Here is a 21,158-nt window from a genome sequence, read left to right on the forward strand (position 1 = left end):
AGCAATGGTTTTCTGATTCAAAATAGACAACAAAAGCATTATAAAAAAGTTTAATTAGTATTTAAAAAAATTCTCAATGTTGAAATTCTTCAACTTCCTCGAATTGAATTATTTCAAATAAAGTTTTTATAAGGAAGTAATTAACTGTGCCAAAAAAAATAATATATATTAATTAAATCAGATTCATTTAGCTGTAATTTTTTACTCACTTCTTTAATAATGATTTTCTCCTCAACAGTCAATTGAGATAGTTTTATAGTTTTTGATATTCATTCACACTCATACTAGGCTCTCATTGAAACTAATTAATGAATACTGAAAGTAAGATAGACTTAAGAATCTTAATTCCCCTCTGAATTCCCTCCTAACAGTTTGCAGTTAACATTTAATCAACATGAAATAATAAACTTCAAGTTGAATCAATTAATACCCAGTTAATAATTGCCATTACCGTAAGTATGTTATTTAAGCGGTTGACCCACAAACCATGTAAACCGGCTTTTACGGAAGACAAGATACTCGTACATGTTTATGTTTATGCGAAAGGATGAACAGTAAGGTCAGTGGCAACAAGATAGTCTTGAACATACGACGTTTTTCCAGTACGTCCATCTACAATGAACACATCGTCAAAGATTTGGTGGATTTTAGTATTGGTTAGTGTTGGTGTGAGTATTTGCAAAGCTTTACCACGTAAGTCAAATAATTATTGTTGTTTACTTGATCTGCATTGCAATTTGTTTTACGTTCAACAGAATCATGCCTTACTCCTGATAAACAGTCAGGATCTTGTGTGTTACTAGAAGACTGTCACTCTATCAACAAAAATTCCAACGACTTTGAATCGCCTATGACTTTGGAACGAATGCACTTCTTGATCAATTCAATGTGCAGCTACAAAGATGGAATTCTGACCGTTTGCTGTAGTCTAGAGGAACTGCGAGCCACTGAAACTGAAAGCAATCATTTGTTTTAGAATTAGAGTTGATTATTAAAGCTAGCGTATGTTTTGTAAATTATTACTAAACCGATTAAATCGATCGGAAACATATTAAGCTGAATGTTATTATTTGACGCCAAATTAAGCCCCAAAAACTGTAAATCTGCTGTCGTCAATATCATTTATCATGATGCAGTGACACTCTTTTTGGTCCTCTATATTTAATATTGCAAAAGCTTTAGTAAACCAACAGGGCACAGCGTAACGTCATGCCACTTTGAATAATAGGGAGTTAATCCTAGCCATCGTCCACAGTATTTTGATTTATAAGCTTTTAAAAATATAAAAGAAGGGTGGGAAATCATAAATATCGCTTTTGTTTTTCGGCTAATGCTTTTTTGTAATTTACTTTCCATTGGCGTACATCCAGAGTAAATCTTATGTGAACCTTTACGCATCCTGGACCATCGACCCTTACTGAAAGTAAACTAGGTTACATATTCGTATTTCATAATGTTGGCATATATTGTAATACCATATTTAATGTTTTCGAAATTGATGGTGAAAATCTCCGCCTATGATTTGGGGAAAGAAAATCATACGTTTTAATAAGCATATAACATGGGGATTGTTGAAGGATTTACGATTCAGCAAACAAAAATATTTTAAAAGCCCCGTTATATCGGTCAGTAGGGGATTAATGGTTCTCGTTTGCCTCGCATTTTTACATTATTAAAATGCTCAAAAGTGTTGATCGTTTAGTTGTCAAAAGCAATTTTTTGCATTAGTCGGCAGTTTTCTTTTGTTCGTGTTCTCCATATTCTATAACTATAACATTGATTGTTGAAGAAGTTGGAGGTTCTGATCACTTACGTTTAAGTAACAACACATATGAATATCTGAAAGTGGTTTTTCTACTCCTTTTTCCCCTGAGACTAAATTCTAGTTTCCATAACAGCTCCTTTATGTCACATTGACTAAGGGTGAACACAAGCTTGTATGATCAAAGTTTCCAATAACAAAGCAAGAGTGCAATTTGCTAACACAGATCTAGCGAAACACTCGAAGAAATGCCTCAAACCACTAGTTCAAAGTCCATAAAAGGCATGAAAAGTGGGGTTTTCCTTATTCAGGCGTCTGTTCCCTCAAAAGATCTGTTTATCACGCAATATATCTTTCCGGGTTCTCATCTTTTAGACTTTTCGGTCCTTTTGAAGTCTAGTTTCATTTTACTGGTTTTCGGCCGCATATATTTTTCACATAACAGCCTACATGTTTTAAAGGCCTTTGTCCGTTGGTTCGCACACACCGTAAGGACAAACATCAATGACTTCTTTACGGGGCCGCTAATCAACGTGTGCGATAAACGATCAAAGGTAGGGGCTCAAATTAATCAAGGCTTGAAAGTAGTCGTAATTTGGAATGTTTAATAACTTTTAGGGTCCTTGAAAAAGGGTGGTCTGAATGAAACTGGACCTGACCGCGGCGACTTTCGCCATAGAAACCATTATCTTGATGTCCTTTAACCTTGTGCTTTATATTCAACTGATATGACATAAAAAGCAGCCATTCTCTCTAACTTTGCAGACAGTTTTAGGAATATTTAAGTGGAGTTTTAGATCAAAAATGAACTAGTTAATTTTAATTTACAAAAAATTGCATTTTTTGAGAAAAACCCAGTAGATCTTCTTTTACATGTTTTGGAAGACTTTTGTGGATAGGTTCTATTCTGTTTTTTTTAAGTAGTTTTCTGAGTTAGGGAAAACTTTGTCAGTCCTGTTCTTTTTTACCTTGAAGATATCTTATAATGCAAAACTTTAGTAATTAACTAATAAATTGGTGTTAGGTTTCGTTTTAACATTTTTTTTATTGGCATTATTTTTGTTATTATATTTTTCCCAATTTTTCTTGCCTTTTAATATTTTTTTTGCGTTAATTATATGTATATTTAAGTCAATAAACAATAGATTGACATATTCACTTAAGTCAAGATCCCCAAATATCACTCATGTTACTATTATTTTCTCGATAGCATTGTTACAACTCAAACACTACACAAACTCAATTTACGAAAGGCGAAAAATGTCATAACATGTAATAACATAAACATGGAAAAAGAAGATCATTGGGGCAATACATTACCCAACTCATCACAAATAATGATAGATAGTTGAAGGAAAATACTACATCTTTCTAAATTTATAACCTGCAAAGAAATCTAAAAATGGCCTCTACAACTACAAAATACACAAAATTAGATTTTTTTTACATTTCTGACAAAATCGTTAGCAAATTTAGAACTAAAAATGTTAAGAGACAAACAGATTTACTTTATTTGCAAAATCACTAAAGAGTAAACAACAAAACAATACATCTTATTATAATTTCATGGAATGATGGTATCTTGAATATTTCATATTTCCTGATTGGTCCATTTCCGTATACAGGGTGTCTAACGGTGTAGGCTTGCTCAAAACTGACCACTCTTTTACCAAATCTTTTTTGATGTCAATCACTTCACCTCCTCCATTGTGTGGCATATTACCCTGTATGTTTTCCAGTAAATTCGAAATTACTGGTCCAGTTGAGGGTGGGTAGTTGATCACTTGAGCTGCGGTTCTCATTTTTTCTAATATTGCGTACTTTCTGTCATCCTGCGGTCGAAGGACTTTGTTTTTCTTCAGGGAGAAGTAAACGTGTTCTAAGATTCCATGACTTCTTAGCAAGTAATCTCGTTGGGCTAGACGTTTAAGTCTCTCTTTTTCCTCCGATTCGATTATCTGTTGTGGCATGAACGATTTTTTAGAATTTGATAGGTTTAAGTGGAATGAAGGTGTTGTTGGTGTTACAGGTTTTTTCTGTCTTGATGAAGGTTTGCTTGCAGGAGCTGGAGCTTCGCTTTTTATTATTTGAGAAATACGTTTAGAAGCTTCCAGTTTCTGTCGTAAAACCATTTCTCCTCTAAGTGCATTCTGCGCAGCTTCTCTAGCTCTGCTGGATACAGTGTCACAATATAGAGTGTTTTGGCCTTGGTCAAAGAACTTGCCGTAAGTATGTGCTGAGTTGGAGGCAGGATAAACCAGTCTAAACCCTCCACGATTGGCAAATTCGCTTTTGAAGTAATCTGAAAAAGTTCTGACATCTACAGACTGATAATCTTTGTCTTTAGTGCCGTGAAGGAGTCGTTCACGAATGCGCTTTCTATCTTCTCGCATCACTTTTCTTTTATCACATTTTTCGAGATTCATCATGGCAAACATGTCAGAAAGCAGAGCTTCTTTGACTTCAGCATCTAAAGGAGTGTCAGTATGAAAACTTGGTGAGTGGTTTACCTCAAGGACTAAAGGATTCATCTTTTTGTCGAGTATTATATCGATTCCCAGTAACTCACAACAAGCTGGTATTACGTCATGATTAGGAAAACAAGCAGCATAACTGTGTTTCAGCACTGGATAAGCACTAACAATGGTCTTGATTATTACATCATCAATTTTGTTCCAGATGGCATTGACGTCATACTTCATAGATTTCATGTAGTTGTTAAACCAGGTTAGTTTTCTTTTGCTACCGTTTCCATCTATATCTTGATTGTAGGTTCTGCTATGCTTATTTACAGCATAATTGGTAAGGTGCATGAATACATTGGTGATGTTTACTCCATTAGGTTCTTTATATTGACTAGTAGCAAATCGTACTAAACCTTCATTGTAAATGTATATTCTCAGAGGTTCACAGCTGGTTATAAGAGTGTAAACTCTCAAGTCAAACTTGTATCCATCAATAAGTAAAGGTCTAGAAATATACACCTGGCAAATTCCTCTGTCACATGGTCGAATGTCTTTAAGAGACTTTGTGATGATTATGCCTCTACCTTGACTACCCGCCTCTGGTTTTAGTATAAAAGTTTTGTTTCTGCGTAACTTTGCATAAGTAATAGCATCTCCCAAGTCAGCAGGAAAGCACCAAGTCTTGGGAAAAAAGTTGTAATCTCTAGGAAACATTCGTTGCATCCTTATAAGATTCCTAGCCAACAAATCCTTTCTGCATATCTCCAACATACCTGGAAAATGGTTGATTTTCTGAAACCTTTTCATTTCCTTGCATCGTTCTACGGTGATTGACAAATCCGTCCAGTATAAATTCCAACTTTCACCATCTAGCACTTCCTTATATCCAAACTTCTGAGCGATTTTTCTGATAACATCATACCTGCAATGCGTGAGACATGCGGTAATAACTTTCGTCTTCTTTCTTCCAGCTTTCTGGTCTACGACAGGTTTTTTCTCTTCCGCAGTTGGTAGTTTGCTGATGATAGTTTTTGGCTTGAGACTGTTTTGGTGATTTTCAGTATCCGAGGTCCAGGTGGAACTGTCGGTGGGCTCGTTGATCGCTATGCTAGTGTTAGAATCGCAAGCCATATGTTTGATGGTTTATTAATCAGTAAATTTCATACATTTTATAATTTTTCCTGACAAGTGTCAAGTGACAACACGTCAGAAATGGTTTATTTAATTATACAAGGATGTTGAAAGGTTAATTTATGGTGCAGTTCAGGTGGGTTGCTGAATGGATTTGAAGCCAAATTGCAATGATAAACCAGAATAAATATCTGTGTTCTGAAACTGAAAAAAATTACTTTAAGATGTCAGTTTTCTAATTTGTAAAAGTGTTTAAAAGACGTTATCAAATGGTGATGTGTGTGATGATGTGTTTAAGTTATTCAGATAATGCCTAAGATTTTTATGATTTTTCTATGATAGAAAAGCATTTTAGAAGTTTCTTCTTTTTTTTTAAGTTTCTGATTATATCATCTTGATAGCCTTTGCTGCTCATTTCTTGCTTTTTAAAGGAAATTTTCTAATTTAAGAATTGAGTGGTGAATAGAAAAAGGATGAAGTTCTCATCATCTTCAGCTGGTTTGGCTTATCCCACAATATAATATAAAAAGGTCGTGGTCGTATATATAATATAAATTGTGTTAAGCAAATTCTTATTCGGATCCTAGCTCTGACAGTGTTGACAAATATTACAAAAAATCTCAATGTCGAAAGTGCTTGCTTATTGTTTAATAAAAATGTTTTTTTAAGTGTAAAAATTAACTTTACGTTACGTTTACGTTTAATAACGTAATTAGGGTTCATTATCTATGCTATGGTGTTTTAACTATAATACGTTTTTTAGTTTACTTTTTATACTTATTTTTTCTATATCCTTGTAAGTGTCCCAAATTGGAAGAATTTACTTTTAACAACGTATTCTTCATCAAGTAATAATAATTGTAGTTTACCATATAACAATTTAAAATTTGTGTTTTTTAAATGTTTCAAGATGGTTAAAAGTATTTTAACGTAACCTTAAAGGTTTGGTAACTAAAAAGCACACTTTCTAATAAATAAGATATTTTTTTACCTAATTACAAATTTTTTACAGAAATAGGTGGTACGCTCCTGATTATCAGCTTATTTAAGCATTTATCGGCTTTTTCTTTCAACCTTCGATAGCTCAGTTGGTAGAGCGGTGGACTGTAGAGGAACAAAATAACGGACATCCATAGGTCGCTGGTTCAAATCCGGCTCGAAGGAAACTTTTTTATTATTTTTTTAATGATCGAGTAATTTTTTTTAATATTAAGCTTATGTTACGTGTGGTTTGTTAACGGGATTGGCTAATTAGTTGTCTATAAACGTTATTTTAAAATAATTATCTGATAAATCTTAATGTAGAAAAAAAAATTAAGTATGTTTTTTTTTATTTGTTGATCAAACTATTTTAATACTTAAAGTGTGCAGACGGCCTCGCAGACGGCACTTAACGAGGTAGTTCTGTAATAACGATTTTACAGGGTGTTCAAGTTACATTTTAAAAATTCGGTTTTTTAATTGTTTAACATTAATTATTCTTTTTAATGCTAAGAGGTTGAATTCACCCTTGTCATTTACTAAATCACTTAAAAATTTCCTACTAGAAGGTGCTAAAAAGGAATAAAATGTCATTGGTATGTTCTGTCACACCCACAAAAATAAATTAAACAAAAATTTCTTCCTAAATCCTTTTAAGGCAAATTTGACTCTTGCAATATCCAAATTTTGCAGAAAAAAATAAAGTAATATCTTGTCACAAACCATGGTTTTATTTATATAACTTACGTTATTTTTCTATGATTTAATTTACCAAATTTCGAAAACCAATAAAAATGTTCACTTATCAAATCTGCAACATGATTGTGCTCAATTAATCACGGGAAATGCGAATAAAAATCCTAACCAAATTGAGTATTTCCAGTGTGATAGTCTCGTTTTTAATAAAACCCACAAACTTAACGTATTACTGTTTTAAGTAATAGTCAGATTGGATTATAAAGCTTTTATCACTCAAGTTTGGAAATATGGTAATTAGTAGGAATTTTCTCAATGAAGTCATAAAATGTCTCTTATCAATGCTATGGCAACCGGTTACGGCAACGGCCACCGGTTTCGAACTTCATAAAAGCTCAATATTTAGTTTTCTTGCCCCAGTCAGTAAACAAAATGTATATCATACAGTTATGCTTTTGCGTTAGTGTTTTCATTATTTTATGTAAGGTAATTAGGTAAGTTTTAGTGGCTTTTATATATAATTTTCTTTGCATGCAGGGACGTCCAGCGTCGTTTCTCTAGAATTACAATGTGTACCACTAAAAATTTCTTACGATCTGTGGTGGCAAAGTCGTATGTTAACTATGGAATTTCTGGTGTCTGCACAATGCGGTCATGATGAAAATGGTAACGTAAAAGTTTGGAGCATTTGCTCATCACCGGATGATCGAAATAGTATTTGTACGCCTGCCATTGAATGTAACAAAATCAATCAGAATAGGAAAGAACAAGTTACGAATATTTTTCCATGCCACTATCCTGGAAAATCTGATTCATTGAACTGTTGCTTTTGGGCTTCATCGAAGCTGAGCAGTGTTTTAAGACCGAAAAGAGAACAGTCGAATAATCATCCGCATACCCATCGTTTTCACCATCATAACATTTCTAAATTCAGATATAAACCTGAATATCCAAAAGGACGATTTAGTGAAATAAATACATGTATGACACCAGATAATGTTAAAGGTATTAAAAATTCAAGTGCTGTTGTACTCAGATATTTTTCTAACACTTTTATTTTCAGGAGTGTGTACATCCCTTTATTCTTGTCCCACCATGATAGAAGCAGTAAGACAATCATCATATTCTCCCAGAGCAAAGAACTATTTGAAAAAGTTTGAGTGTTCAAGCAACAACGAATCATATGGAGTGTGCTGTGTTCAAACGAAAATTGTTATACCAACAGAAAAGAAAGTCGAAAATGCAGAAACTCATCTAAAGCATCCTAGTGTAAATGATAATAATTGTATCACTCCGGACAACCTGAAAGGTTTTGCAGATTTACATTTTTATACTGAGCTGTTATTCTAACATTTCTTTATTTTTAGGAGTGTGTACATCCCTTTATTCTTGTCCCACGATGATAGAAGCAGTAAGACAATCATCATATTCTCCCAAAGCAAAGAACTATTTGAAGAAGTTTGAGTGTTCAAGCAACAACGAATCATATGGAGTGTGCTGTGTTCAAACGAAAATTGATATACCAACAGAAAAGAAAGTCGAAAGTGCAGATACTCATCTAAAGCATCCTAGTGTAAATGATAATAATTGTATCACTCCGGACAACCTGAAAGGTTTTGCAGATTTACATTTTTATACTGAGCTGTTATTCTAACATTTCTTTATTTTTAGGAGTGTGTACATCCATTTATTTTTGTCCCACCATCTTAGAAGCAGTAACACAAATTGAATCAATAAATTCTGCGGAAGCAAGGAACTACTTGACGAAATTACGATGTTCCGACCAACCCTATGAAGAAGTGTGTTGTCTCCAGTCGAACATTGTTATACCAACAGAAAAGAAAGTCGAAAGTGTAGAAACTGATCTAAAGCGTCCTAGTGTAAATGATAATAATTGTATCACTCCAGACAACCTGGAAGGTTTTGCAGATTTACATTTTTATACTGAGCTGTTATTCTAACATTTCTTTATTTTTAGGAGTGTGTACATCCATTTATTTTTGTCCCACCATCTTAAAAGCAGTAACACAAATTGAATCAATAAATTCTACGGAAGCAAAGAACTATTTGACGAAATTACGATGTTCCGACCAACCCTATGATGAAGTGTGTTGTCTCCAGTCAAACATTATTTTCCCAAAACAGGATAATCTAATAGCTGAATTAACCACGAGACAACCAGAAGGTATACATTTATTTTTGATTGAACCTACTGAAACAATTCAGTGGGTACATACCAAGTTCTACGCATGGTTTGATTTCATTTACCATCCTAGTGGTCGAAAAAATTACACTTTTTTTAAATACAGAAAGGCAGTGTGGTCGTCAAGATGGTGGTGGTTCTTGGGCTGTCTCGCTAGCATATAATACAGAAAAAGGTAGAGCATATGCTTGTGGTGGTGCTATCATTAGCAAAAGATTTATTTTGACTGCAGCCTATTGTCTTAGTACAAACTTTCTCCGACAAATGAACTTATCACAAGTGTATGTAAATTTGCTTTTTATTTAGAAACGTTTTATGTTCCTGTACTTATTTCAGTGAGAAAGTTATTTTGGAGGAGTACGATACACTGAAACAAACCGATTGCTCTTTCACCAACTTTGGCAGAATTTGTGTTGATCCTGCTGACAGTTTTGGGATAGAAAAAATTATTACGCATGAGAGATTTGATGGTAGCATTAATGATATTGGACTAGTCAAGGTTGATCGAGATATTTTGTTCAGTGGTAAATGTTACCTACAAAATTGGTGGAATTAATTACTAAGCTACCAAACTTCTAGACTTGATTCAACCTATTTGTTTACCTGATAAGACTTTCCGCTTTGTAAAAAATGATGTGTATTTTATTACGGGAAGAGGACAAACAGAATTGGAAAGTCTTATGCCAAAGAGCACATTGAGACTTATTAAGAGGGAAAATTGCACTCAACCAATCATGGGACAGATTTGTTTGGTAAATGCAGAACAAGGAATTGATTGTTCCGGTAAGGAATAATACACTATTATTTCATGTTATGGTAGACCTTTAAAAGTTCAATAAAAACGACTCTTATTATACTCAACATCTATTAGATGTTTATGAATAATGAACAAGTAATAATGACAAAAAAAAGTTTTTGAAATACTCATATTTTTTAAAACAAGCACCTTTTAGGATAGATTCTGAACGGAGAAGACGTGGTTAAATTCAGGTCTAAAAAGTTAACAGTTCTTCTTGTTCACAAAACAAGTGTCTGAGTTGTTGTTCTTTGCAAGTTTTTCATTTTTTATTTTGGTTTTATCCACTTTCGCTTTTTCATGACTTGGATTTAGCTCAAAATGAACATTATTGATAGATCTATCTTAAAATAATAAACAAATATTAATATTCAAGAAAATTTACTAACAAATGGATTTATCTATTTTTGTCTGATATTAGAGAGTTCTTTACACTGCACTTTCCTTTTTTTTGCGTTATCTGTCAGAAATTCATTCCCTAACTAATAGATACCGTAACGATAAGTTACGTCAAATTTGTCAACTCAGTCAGTGTTTATTTACTTTTGTTTAAGGATTTTTAATTTGTGTTGATTTGTTCCAAAAATTAGTTTAAATTACTTTAACGCAACTTAACCACAATTAACAGAGTTTGGTACTGCAAAAACAGTGAAACGGACTATAGCTGAGAATAATAGTTCAACCCTTGAAATTGTTAATTCCGGTAAAAGTGATTTAATTTAATTTTTAATTTTACTACTTAGAAAAGCTACCTACTTAGAATCTTAAAAATAAATTAAGCAATTAACCAAGAAAGGCGAGGTTAGAATAATATGAAATAGTTTAATTTGGGTTAATGTAAGAGTAAGAAAAAAAACTTTATAAATCAAATTCCTTATTTAATGTAATAACATTTTCGCTAGTAGCTTAAACAAAAATCAAAAGAACCTTCTATTCAACATTTTTCTTGCCGTGAAGTCTTGATTACAGAGAGTTATTCAAAAGTTGGGGTTATCCTTTTACTACCAGATTTTCATGTCGCAGATTTGAAGACATGATTTTGAACGTAGAATTCTACGTATAAAAAGCAGGGTAGGTTGGGGTAAGATCGAATTACAGCCCTAAAATTCACGTATATGAGAAACCACTACTACTACTTTGTACGATAGTAAAGCACACATCTTTGTGTCAGATTGTCCAAGATGAATTGTAAGTTACTGTTGTTGTTAATCATTTTTATCAACAATCAACAGTTTAGCATTTGGGATCATTATTAACCCTCACAATCTCTGTGGCATCATCTGTGGCAATGTTCAACCACATTAATGAATGTACCTTTAACATGTGTTTCATGACATTTAATTTTTAATTATTTTTGTTTATTTCAGGTTATTTGGGAAAGCTTATAACAAAAACTACAACTATTGCTGGAAACACTGCTACATATGTGATAGGAATATTGTCTCACAGTATTAATGAGACGTGTTTAAAACATGCTCCAAGTGTTGCCACTTCCGTTCCCTTCTACCTAGACTGGATCAAGGCAAAGCTTGACGAAAACTAGCTCAAAGGCATCTACTTTAAGTTCTTAATAGACACTAAATCTAAATAAAGTGATTAGAAATCAATTATATGTACGAAACTTTGCTTGAATAATAAAAACGAATTCAGTAACATTCTATACACACTGTATAAAATAATACGCCCCTCATCAAAACGTAAACCCTCCTACAAATCAATAAACTGACTGACCTTGAACTTGAATTTGGGGATGCAAAAAGGGGCGAGGACAGTGTTGCGGAAGGGGAACATACGCAGGATTCGAGCCCCTGCAAGTTGCACCGGATTTTGAGCCTTAACGACAATAACAGGATTATTTTCATTTAAATCCAGTACATGAAAAGACAAATTAAACTATGCATTTATTAGGCAACAATATTTTGATGAATCCAGTTGACATACTCCGACACTTTGGTGTATACTCCGTATCGATCCGTAAATCCACACCCAACTCCAAAAGATACAATTCCAGTTAAGTACCATCGTGGACCTGTTTGCGTCGAATTTAGTTGGATCATTGCTGGTGCGCCACTGTCGCCTAAGTTTGGTTTGATTGAATTGATGTTTCTGGAAAATATTGAAAACTTACCCACACAAGCGTCTTTGCCAGTTTCACCTCCAGCACAAAACTGCCCTTGGTTTAAAAAGTGATGACTTGTTATAAAGTTATTTAAAAACATCCTGGAACACTGTGACATTGGAATTACTGGAACTTCCACCTTTTGTTTAATTTCACTTTCCTCGTTGTAGTTTTTCAAACCCCAACCGGAAATGGTCAATCTTGCGCCTGATTCTGGGTGGTGGTTGATGTTTGGCAAACAAATGGGGTAAATGTGACCTGATGATCAGATTTTCTTTAAAAAAGTAGCATGCAACTAAATTTATACTTACTATTTCCCTCAAACTTCACATCACGACTCAATCTGATCAAGGCAATATCATTATACCTGTCTCTAGTTCTTGGATTGTAGGCAGGATGGGGTATAGTTTTCTCAACACCAACATCAATAGCGGCATTAACGCAAGTTCTCCCATTTCCCTGTTCCACACAACTTTTTTCTAAACTTGTCTTGTTCCAAGCACCAAGTCGAACCGCAACACTTCAAATTTAAATTACTTTTTAGCTGGTGATTGTGACTGTTGCACTATTAACTTACAGTTTATTATCAGGATTTGGGGTAACACAATGAGCCGCTGTCAAAACGTATCTAGAAGATATCAAAGAACCTCCGCAGAGAAAGAATCGACTATTTGTAGCAACGTCTTTGTACTGAAGTAGAACAACCCATGAGAACTCATTTATTTCAGAGTTAATACCACCGAAAATTCTGTTTGTTATGGAAATATTCTACAAAATTTGAAGGTTTTTAGTTATTAACTTTATAATTACAGTATGAGGGGAACTAACTAGGTTGCGCTCCTGTTTGTCGTTTGTTGGTGAGACCTGTGGATATAAATAAAATGAGTCTCTTTATTTCAATTTTTGTGCTAATAATTTATAATTTGGGTTTCAAGACTTTAGAGTAGAGTAGTTGGTAAATGTAAGACTGTTATTTGTCATTTGTTACCTAACAGTAATGTGAAATCGGTAAAATCGTTTGTGAAAGTTACCCAAAGTAGATATACTGGCAGGTATTAAAAAGCAATCTTTTTTGGTGTCATTGATGGCTGTCGTATTTGTAGTTACTAGTTGGTATAAGCTAAATCGTATTTGTAATTTTGATTAAAATAAAGGTTAAATTACTATTAAAAAATATAATTTTTTTCTGCTATTTATATCTACCGTTAATCATAAAGACAAACAAGTCACCATAATTGGACATTTAAGTAAGGATGTGGCCAAAACTGGTAAGACTGTTGATGTCAAGAAAAAGTTTGGTCAATATCTCTTTCAAAACCGATTTCACTTCCTATTTTATATTTGTGTACAAACAAAAATACATAATTTTTTAAATATCTAAATGAATGCAAGTGAGCAAAGCTAAAAATTTCCAAACGTGTGGCCATAACTGGTATAGGTCGACCCTACTTTTTCATATTTAAGCTGCTCATATTAAAAAACTAACCTTGTACACATTTTTTACTTTAGACTTTTTTTATTAAATTTTAAATAAAATAAGCAAATTTTTTACCTTTATGCCGCATTGCTCAGTGGGTACTAAAGGATTGGCTTGAAAAATCGCACTTCGAGCTTCGTCGGTATTTTTGAAATTGACTGCACTGCCACAGCAGACAAATACCGTCCCGTCCTCGTATCCGCAATTCGATTCTCTCAAAAACCTTCTTGAATTCTTGTCGCTTAAATTCATAGCCGCGTTCAAAAGTCTGGGACAATTGAATATTGAAATGCATTGTGCTAGGTCACCGTTTGGAGTTTGGCAACTAGAGGAATTCAGTCCTGTTCAATCAAAACCGTTTTTAGAAATTATTTTATTATTTAGTAACGTGTTACCTTCATTAATTACACTTCCAAATGTATTCACAACTTTATTATCCGAAGGTAGGTTCAATAGACTGCCAACTGTAGAAGAAGGTAGTTCCCCACTTGGTGAAGGACAAGGTGTTGTGGTTGGTTTGACATCCAACTCGCTGACGTCACAACAATATAATTTGCTTTTATCTACGTCATAACCGCATATGGATCTGGTTACAAATGTTTGTTTATATATGTCACTGTGGTTTGCTATACGATTTAAAGGTGGACAATGCTTTAGCTGGGTGCAATGTCCTTCTGTTCCATTTGGAGTTTGGCATGGATTTATTGGAGCTACAATAATTAAAAAGTTTTAGTATTAGAGCAAGCTTTTTAGATCCATTTTGTTTTATATAAAGTTTGTATAACAAATAACTAATCACTTACAAGGGCAACTATACACATTTAAACGTAGGACACAAATGAATAACACAAGCACAGTAAACCACATTACAGAATCGCACTGAACCACTCCTACATCTTATAGAAATGCAGTGAAGTAGTAATAATTACAGTCCAGCCTTAAAACCATTATAATTAACGAGAATCTTAAGGCTAATTCAGTAATATTTTTGATACAGAACTGTTCGCCAGTTCATAGAGATCTGAAGTGAAGACTTGTTAATTAAAATTCAATTAAGCCTTAGTTCATTGTTAGAAAAGCTATTAGGAATCAGTACTCTACTGTAACACAAAATTCCTTAACTGGAGAACAATCTGGTCAAATTTAATACCTACAATTTTAAATAGTTTATTAATCTAAAAGTATAACCTCGTTGAAAAAGATATAAACAGCCTGGTCTTTCCAAGGTTCTGCTGATAAACACCCAACCATCCTTTCAGATATTGGTTATGGTGTGGGTACAAAAACAACATGCTGAAACGAATATTTAATTAAAAAATTTTTGTCACAGGCACATATTTCATTCTTTTATTTTAAAAAAATAACCAAACTTTTCAGTAATATTAATACTAATTGCATATTATGCTTATTAACTGGAAAACCCCCATATCAAGTTTATGTAGGAAATTATTTTTTTATAAAAGAAGTGTTAATAAATACCGAGAAATGGCAAACTTGCTCGACCAGTCTGAAAATCATCTTGAAAGCTGAACATTGTTGCCACGTATAAAGATTAGCAAGTTTGTTACTAAGAATCTGCTTAACGTACCTATATTGTCACAGACTGTCAAGATTAAGAAAGCCAGCTAGTCTGTCCAAAAATATGAAAAAAAAACTTCCTATCTTAAACATGCTTTTTCTTAATAAATACCCCTTCATCGAGATACAGAATGTCAGTTGAGAAAATAATAATATTTTTTGTTTTTTTTTATGGGTCCTATCTTCTACGCCACTGGAAAAATGGGTGCTTTAAAAAAATTCACTATGTATGTAATTATGTAATTATTAATCGTACATTTACTAAATAATTGACAATCTCACAAACAAATGTACTGAAAAAAAAAATGATACTCAAACTGTTAATTATTTAGTTACAGTTAATAATTGCAAAATTTAATTTTGACAAAAATTATTAATAAAATTAAACTTTTCTTATGAAGTAAATGTCCCGATTTATTAAATTGCTTTCTTTTAAGTTCAAAGTTTTCTTCAAAGACGGTTATGTTTCTAAGAGTTTTCTGAGAAACTATTAAAGTAGAAAAGTAGACACAAAAAACCACGGCAACATCGCCATTTACCAAGCGTATAACATCTTGGAAAGTTCATGTAATGCAATTTTAAACCTTCAAACTATACTGTACCATCGACAATGTCTTTTATAGTGCTGCTTTTTATTGTCCTTTTTCTGGGACATCCAGTTTTAAGTAAAAATGACGAAAGTTTAGGTAATGTTACGACCTTTTAGCATTAAGTAGGCTCAATTAGGTTCTTTTTTAGCCGAAAAACCTTTAGTATGCAGAACACCTAATGGAGAAAAAGGAGATTGTCTTAATATCTTTGAATGTGAACCATTTCTTAAATTGCTGACTGATCGAACCAAGATTAGTATGCAACAAAGGCAGTTTATTCGAGCATCCGAATGTAAACGACGCAAAGCTGGGGAAAGTCCTTTTGTTTGCTGTGGTACGTTGACCAATTATACGCAGATGAATAAAGCAAAAGTGAAAAGTTAAACTAAAGATTTAATGTAACATAGAAACTAATAAAAAGTGAGAATGTAGTATTTGATTTATTGTGCACTTGTAACTGACTGGGTTATGAATCCACTGAACATATTTTGCAACTGTAGTACGAAAACCAGGATATCCTATAGTTCCACATCTACTATGTTCAAACGATACCACTTCTCTAGGCATTATTCTTGAGTTAGCAGTGGGAACAGTACTCATCAACGGTCCACCACAATCACCTGGTTAATTATCTTGAATTCTCACTTAAAGGTCGTAAATTCTTGTCAAATATCTTGGCACGAATTTTTCCTCCGCCTTCATTCTTCTCTCCTTCTTCCTAACCTAACCTAACCTAACCTAACATAACTAATTATCCGTCAATGTAAAAACATGGAAATTAGCATATTTTTTAATGTTATTCTCGAATAATTGCATACGGATTTTCACGTCGTTACTGGTATCTTTTTCATTAAGACCCCTTGCAACAACATTTCCAGTCATTCCAGCTTCGTTAGGCAGATTGGTTGCACGTAGTCTGAAAACATTAAACAAACATGTTCTAGCAATATTTATATGTCCGGTTTATTGCAGAACGTTTTACCATTTTGGTAAATGCAGTCTTGACCCAGGCTGGTCGTTATATTTGCCCAATCGAATATTGGCACTAAAATTGCACAATATCAACTATAAACAATCAGTTTGCTTGATTTTGTGTACAGTTCCATTGTTCTCAAATTCCGTATACAATGCGCAGGAGCATATGCAGGATTTTTTTCGTAAAATTAGATATTCGGGGGTTTTTGAGGATAAAAAGTTTGATTTTCAACTCAGTTTTAAGCCGTAGGGCGTAGAGATCGCCAACTGCAGCAAATAATTTGCTTCGGCCAAGTGACAACTGCATGGAACCCGAATATTTGATTCCCAATATCTTGTATCCAAAAAAGGTATATCTAGCTAGTATCTCTAAAATCACCGGTTCCAGAGATTATTATTATTATTAGTATGGGGCTTGAAGCAATTATGAGAAAAATTTAAGAAAACTTTGATTGAATATTAATATTTGTGTAACAGATAAAAAGTCAAACATTTAAAAGTAATATATTTAATTTATTAGTTTCGAATAAGTAAAAAATTACAAAATAGTTTTCAACTCAGGGCCTGACTGTATTATGAATCCAAGGAACATATTTAGCAACTTTAGTATAAACACCAGGATATCCTGCAGTTCCACATTGCGTATGTCCAAATGACACCACTCCCTCAAGCATGAATCTGGTTCTGTCAGTGGGCAAATTTCTCATCAATGGACCGCCACTATCACCTGTTTTTGTCATCATTTTAGTATGGTAAATTTAAATTTTTATAGTATACCTGTGCAGGAGTCTTTTCCATGTTCACCACCAGCACATAACTGATTCTTTGTCAGTGTGACACCCTTTGTGCTAAAGGTTTTAGCGCATTGTTCAAAATCAGTTTTAGACACTGATAGCTTCAGCTTTACCTCGCTGTTTCTACCTTTTTCAGTTTTACCCCATCCAGCAACAATTAATTGTTCACCTGTGGCTGCCTCATAGCTAGGTTCAGGCAAGCAGATTGGTTGAACAAAGTCTGAAAACAGTCAAAATCACTTTACAGTTTTAATTTTTCAATTGTTTATACCTGTATATTGTACTTTTCTTTCCAATCGAACCAATGCTATATCATGTAAATTATTATTGTCTCCTGTATAGCTTGGATGTGGAATCAACTCCTCAATACCTACGTTAACTTCAGGCCGATTACAAAAGCTCTGCCCACTCTGATAAAAGCAGTCTTGTCTTGGACTGGTGATGTTATACTCGCCAAATCGAATGTTTATACTACAATTATGAGATTTTAGACTGAGGAATTTACCTAGAGTTTCAGTGTGGGTACGGTTGTCCAATTTTTTTTAAAATTGGTCCAGTTAGACAATGCGCAGCTGTGAGTATGTAGCGGCTATTTATGAGGGAACCTGCGCAAGCTATGCGGCGTTCACCGTTTGGTTTTAAGTATTGTATAACGGCCATCCAAGGAAACTCATCGAATGCAGTGTTTTCGCCATTGAAAATTCGATCAGTAGACTAAAAATAAGCTCTAAGAGTAACTTAAATAAATTCTAAAAGTTTATAGTTATTAACGAACGATACGAGGCCGATAAAGGGTAAATAACAAGCGGGGTTTATAATAAACAACGGTTTTAATCACGCTGTAAAGGCTTCTTTTTAAAAAATTTAAATACCCGCCATTTTATTAAAAGTTGTTGTTTGAAAATATCGAAGATATCCAGGATGTTTCAAGACATTTTAGCATAACGTCGAAAAAATTATTTAAAAAAAAAATAAAAAAGTAAGTAAGTCAGCTTTTTTAGTTAATTTTTAAAACCGTGTCATTATGCAAGAAATAAACGGATCTGGATTCAATATGCCCTATTATTATATTATATAGTATACAGGAAGATTCAGAAAAGCGTTACAAATATAACTTTGATGAACAAGAACAAAGAAAGTTTTTTTTCAGCCCTTGAAATTTTTGCTTTTTTGTACTGACATGAAAAGTGTCTTGAAAAAGCTGTCAAAATAGATCAGCTTAGACAGATTCTGCTGGCCAAAATCTGTATAGTGGTCTAAACATTGCAATGCCAAATGTTTGCAGTTTTTAAGATATTTAGGTTCAATATTGTCCTGACAATGTAAGTGTGGCCTTCAATGTCACAAAACTGAACTATTTTTTTCTAAATCTCTGCCTAATTGACAGCATATTCAAAACACTATGATTATTTAAAATGATTCTCATGGCTCAATTCGTTGGTTCGTTTTCTAGTTGGTCTAGCTTGCATTGTGGCAACTTTTAAATAAATTACCTGCCATCCACATTCATTTTTACTTGGTAGAGATGGATTGGGCCTGTAATTTTCATCAGTTACATCAACACTTGCGGTTACTTGGTTAAAACCCGATCCACAGCAAACCAAAGGTATCCCGGTAGAGGAAAAACCACATCTAAAATATAATTTACGTTTATATTTGAAACACCATATGATAAAATGAATCAATTCCTGATATCAAAATAAGGTCCTATGAATATGCGTAAATCTATTGTTACCATGCATTATACAGTATTCAACATTCAAACTAAAAAACTGAATGACATTTATTGATATTTTTAGAACCGGTTGCAAACACAATAAAAGAGAAAAAACTTTTTGTAACAAAATTTTAAATACATTTTTGATTTTAATCTTGCCAATGTCGTAACCCAAAAAGACTTTCCAGATGTGTAAAAACGTTAGTTTGTGTGTAAGTGGTTGCCTAATATATTACAATTATTTGCATTTGCATGTTTGTATAAACAAAATTCTATTTTAATTTCAAGCTTCTAATATTAGAAAAAATTCTGAATCACCTTGAATAAAAATACAAAGAATACTTACTTGGAAGATATTAAAAAATTAGTTTGTTCTTGAGTCCTACTAGAGAATCGAAGTAAAGCTATTAGCGAATCACACTGGTAGACACTAATGCATTTTGCAGACTCTCCTGAAGGAGTTCTACAAAATCCTCCTAAGTTTTCTATTGCCAAATACCATAATATTAAAAAGCTGTAATAATCAAATAGAGATATACGTACGGGAATGGACCACTGACAAAAACAATCCACATAAACAAAACACGTAAACCGAAATCATTTCCTTTGATACCCCTACTGACCTCCTCGAATTCTGCTACTGTAGTGAGCCAGAATGCAGCCACTTCGTTACAATCAAGTGTTCTTTCTGTGTGATAAACCGGTATTTCCTTCATTTTCACTACTTCCTTAGAGCTTTAAATATAGATAATTTATATACACATCAGCCTTCGGGTAATCCATTTCGTCGAAAGAACCTTTGAAAGTTCGAAGGTTGTTTGATAAGTGTTGTTTAATGTCTGAATCTTTTGTTCTGCAATTTATTTTTAAACTATAACGTTTTTCGATTTGCTCCAATTTTTATTTCTTACGTTACGTTAGTATTTTTGTAGTGTAAAAAATTTTAACTGCGATGATACATTTTTATTAAAAGTATTTATTAAACCTATTGGTAAAATACACTAGTAAATTATTTTATATCAACAACTTTTTTTTCTTTTTATTTTTCCTAATTTTATGTGATTTAGTGGTGATGTCTAAAATTTGCAGTTTAATCCAATTCAGATTCAACACCATAACTCACAAGTCCAGCAGCATAATGAGTATTTAAAAAAAAATAGATTTTCACAAAAAAAATTAATGAAAGTTGTAATTTTCAGCAAACCCTTGGTGCTCGCTCATCAAAGGACTTTTAGAATCTCCATTGCAGCTATCTTTAAGTTTTTCCCCTCCTGCGCATATTTGGGACTCATGGATATCTAGTCCTAAGTATGAGTTAAATCTTTCCTTGCAGTTTTCTTTATCAAAAGGTTTCAGGTCTATTCTGAGCTTGATAGGATTAGTTTTAGCTGTAAAAATTAGTTAGGACGAGTTACTCATTTTGATTGTTCTCCTTAGCAAAAAATTGGAATTTTACACTAGTAACAACTGAGTTGAGAATCATTCAGACCACCAGCATAATTAGATTATTATCAACAAATATCTGAAATTACCTTCTTTGGCTAAGTACCATTTTAAATAGATATTAGCAAATTAGAAACAAATTTATTCCGGAAACCAGCTTACACTAGAAGTTAGTTTATATTTTAATAAGTAATATATTTATATTGATTTTAATTTATTACTATCGTTGGTCTAAAATTGCCGGAAGCCCTTTATTGATCCTTATCAAATAAAAAATTGTAAAATAAACTGTTGGACTGTTGTTACCGTAAAATACTTACTTCGAAGACTTTAATGAGTCGGTCTGGTCTGCAGTTTATTCATAATTATTCAGTAAATCCAATAAAAAACTACAATCGTTAATACTCTGCGAAAAATGGTTTTGGAGTGCT

At 33.2% G+C, this 21,158-nt stretch overlaps 5 protein-coding genes and 1 non-coding gene across 6 annotated transcripts; 4 read left to right on the forward strand and 2 right to left on the reverse strand.

The window, feature by feature from the left end:
* The first annotated feature begins 533 nt into the window (after positions 1 to 533).
* On the forward strand, positions 534 to 1,051 carry LOC145730670 (uncharacterized). The gene is made up of 2 exons (XM_081982001.1): positions 534 to 693; positions 756 to 1,051. The coding sequence occupies exons 1-2, from the start codon at positions 618 to 620 to the stop codon at positions 974 to 976; spliced, it is 297 nt and encodes a 98-aa protein (XP_081838127.1). The 5' UTR covers positions 534 to 617; the 3' UTR covers positions 977 to 1,051.
* A 2,198-nt stretch (positions 1,052 to 3,249) lies between these two features.
* LOC145730579 (tubulin polyglutamylase TTLL6-like) lies at positions 3,250 to 5,442 on the reverse strand. The gene has a single exon (XM_081981850.1). It carries the CDS (start codon positions 5,356 to 5,358, stop codon positions 3,319 to 3,321), a length of 2,040 nt encoding a protein of 679 aa, XP_081837976.1. The 5' UTR covers positions 5,359 to 5,442; the 3' UTR covers positions 3,250 to 3,318.
* Positions 5,443 to 6,431: 989 nt separating this feature from the next.
* TRNAY-GUA (transfer RNA tyrosine (anticodon GUA)) lies at positions 6,432 to 6,522 on the forward strand. The gene is given in 2 exon segments: positions 6,432 to 6,468; positions 6,487 to 6,522. It is a non-coding gene; the product is annotated as a tRNA-Tyr (tRNA).
* An 896-nt stretch (positions 6,523 to 7,418) lies between these two features.
* On the forward strand, positions 7,419 to 11,577 carry LOC145730465 (phenoloxidase-activating enzyme-like). The gene is made up of 10 exons (XM_081981682.1): positions 7,419 to 7,516; positions 7,573 to 8,040; positions 8,099 to 8,344; positions 8,403 to 8,648; positions 8,707 to 8,955; positions 9,014 to 9,220; positions 9,345 to 9,519; positions 9,575 to 9,762; positions 9,818 to 10,021; positions 11,402 to 11,577. The coding sequence occupies exons 1-10, from the start codon at positions 7,468 to 7,470 to the stop codon at positions 11,575 to 11,577; spliced, it is 2,208 nt and encodes a 735-aa protein (XP_081837808.1). The 5' UTR covers positions 7,419 to 7,467.
* Positions 11,578 to 11,922: 345 nt separating this feature from the next.
* LOC145730466 (ovochymase-2-like) lies at positions 11,923 to 20,017 on the reverse strand. The gene is made up of 15 exons (XM_081981683.1): positions 19,828 to 20,017; positions 19,631 to 19,769; positions 19,061 to 19,199; positions 18,094 to 18,281; positions 17,839 to 18,038; positions 17,551 to 17,787; positions 17,338 to 17,500; positions 16,617 to 16,714; positions 14,026 to 14,340; positions 13,706 to 13,971; positions 12,982 to 13,017; positions 12,731 to 12,921; positions 12,465 to 12,673; positions 12,163 to 12,411; positions 11,923 to 12,111 (listed from the first exon to the last, which is right to left on the reverse strand). Exons 1-15 carry the CDS (start codon positions 19,883 to 19,885, stop codon positions 11,939 to 11,941), a joined length of 2,661 nt encoding a protein of 886 aa, XP_081837809.1. The 5' UTR covers positions 19,886 to 20,017; the 3' UTR covers positions 11,923 to 11,938.
* LOC145731310 (CLIP domain-containing serine protease B9-like) lies at positions 15,734 to 16,229 on the forward strand. The gene is made up of 2 exons (XM_081983032.1): positions 15,734 to 15,894; positions 15,947 to 16,229. Exons 1-2 carry the CDS (start codon positions 15,819 to 15,821, stop codon positions 16,180 to 16,182), a joined length of 312 nt encoding a protein of 103 aa, XP_081839158.1. The 5' UTR covers positions 15,734 to 15,818; the 3' UTR covers positions 16,183 to 16,229.
* Positions 20,018 to 21,158: the final 1,141 nt, after the last annotated feature.

The sequence above is a fragment of the Ips typographus genome, linkage group LG6 (assembly GCF_016097725.1).
Source record: "Ips typographus isolate SLU linkage group LG6, UJ_Ityp_2.0, whole genome shotgun sequence".
Classification (NCBI taxonomy): domain Eukaryota; kingdom Metazoa; phylum Arthropoda; class Insecta; order Coleoptera; family Curculionidae; genus Ips; species Ips typographus.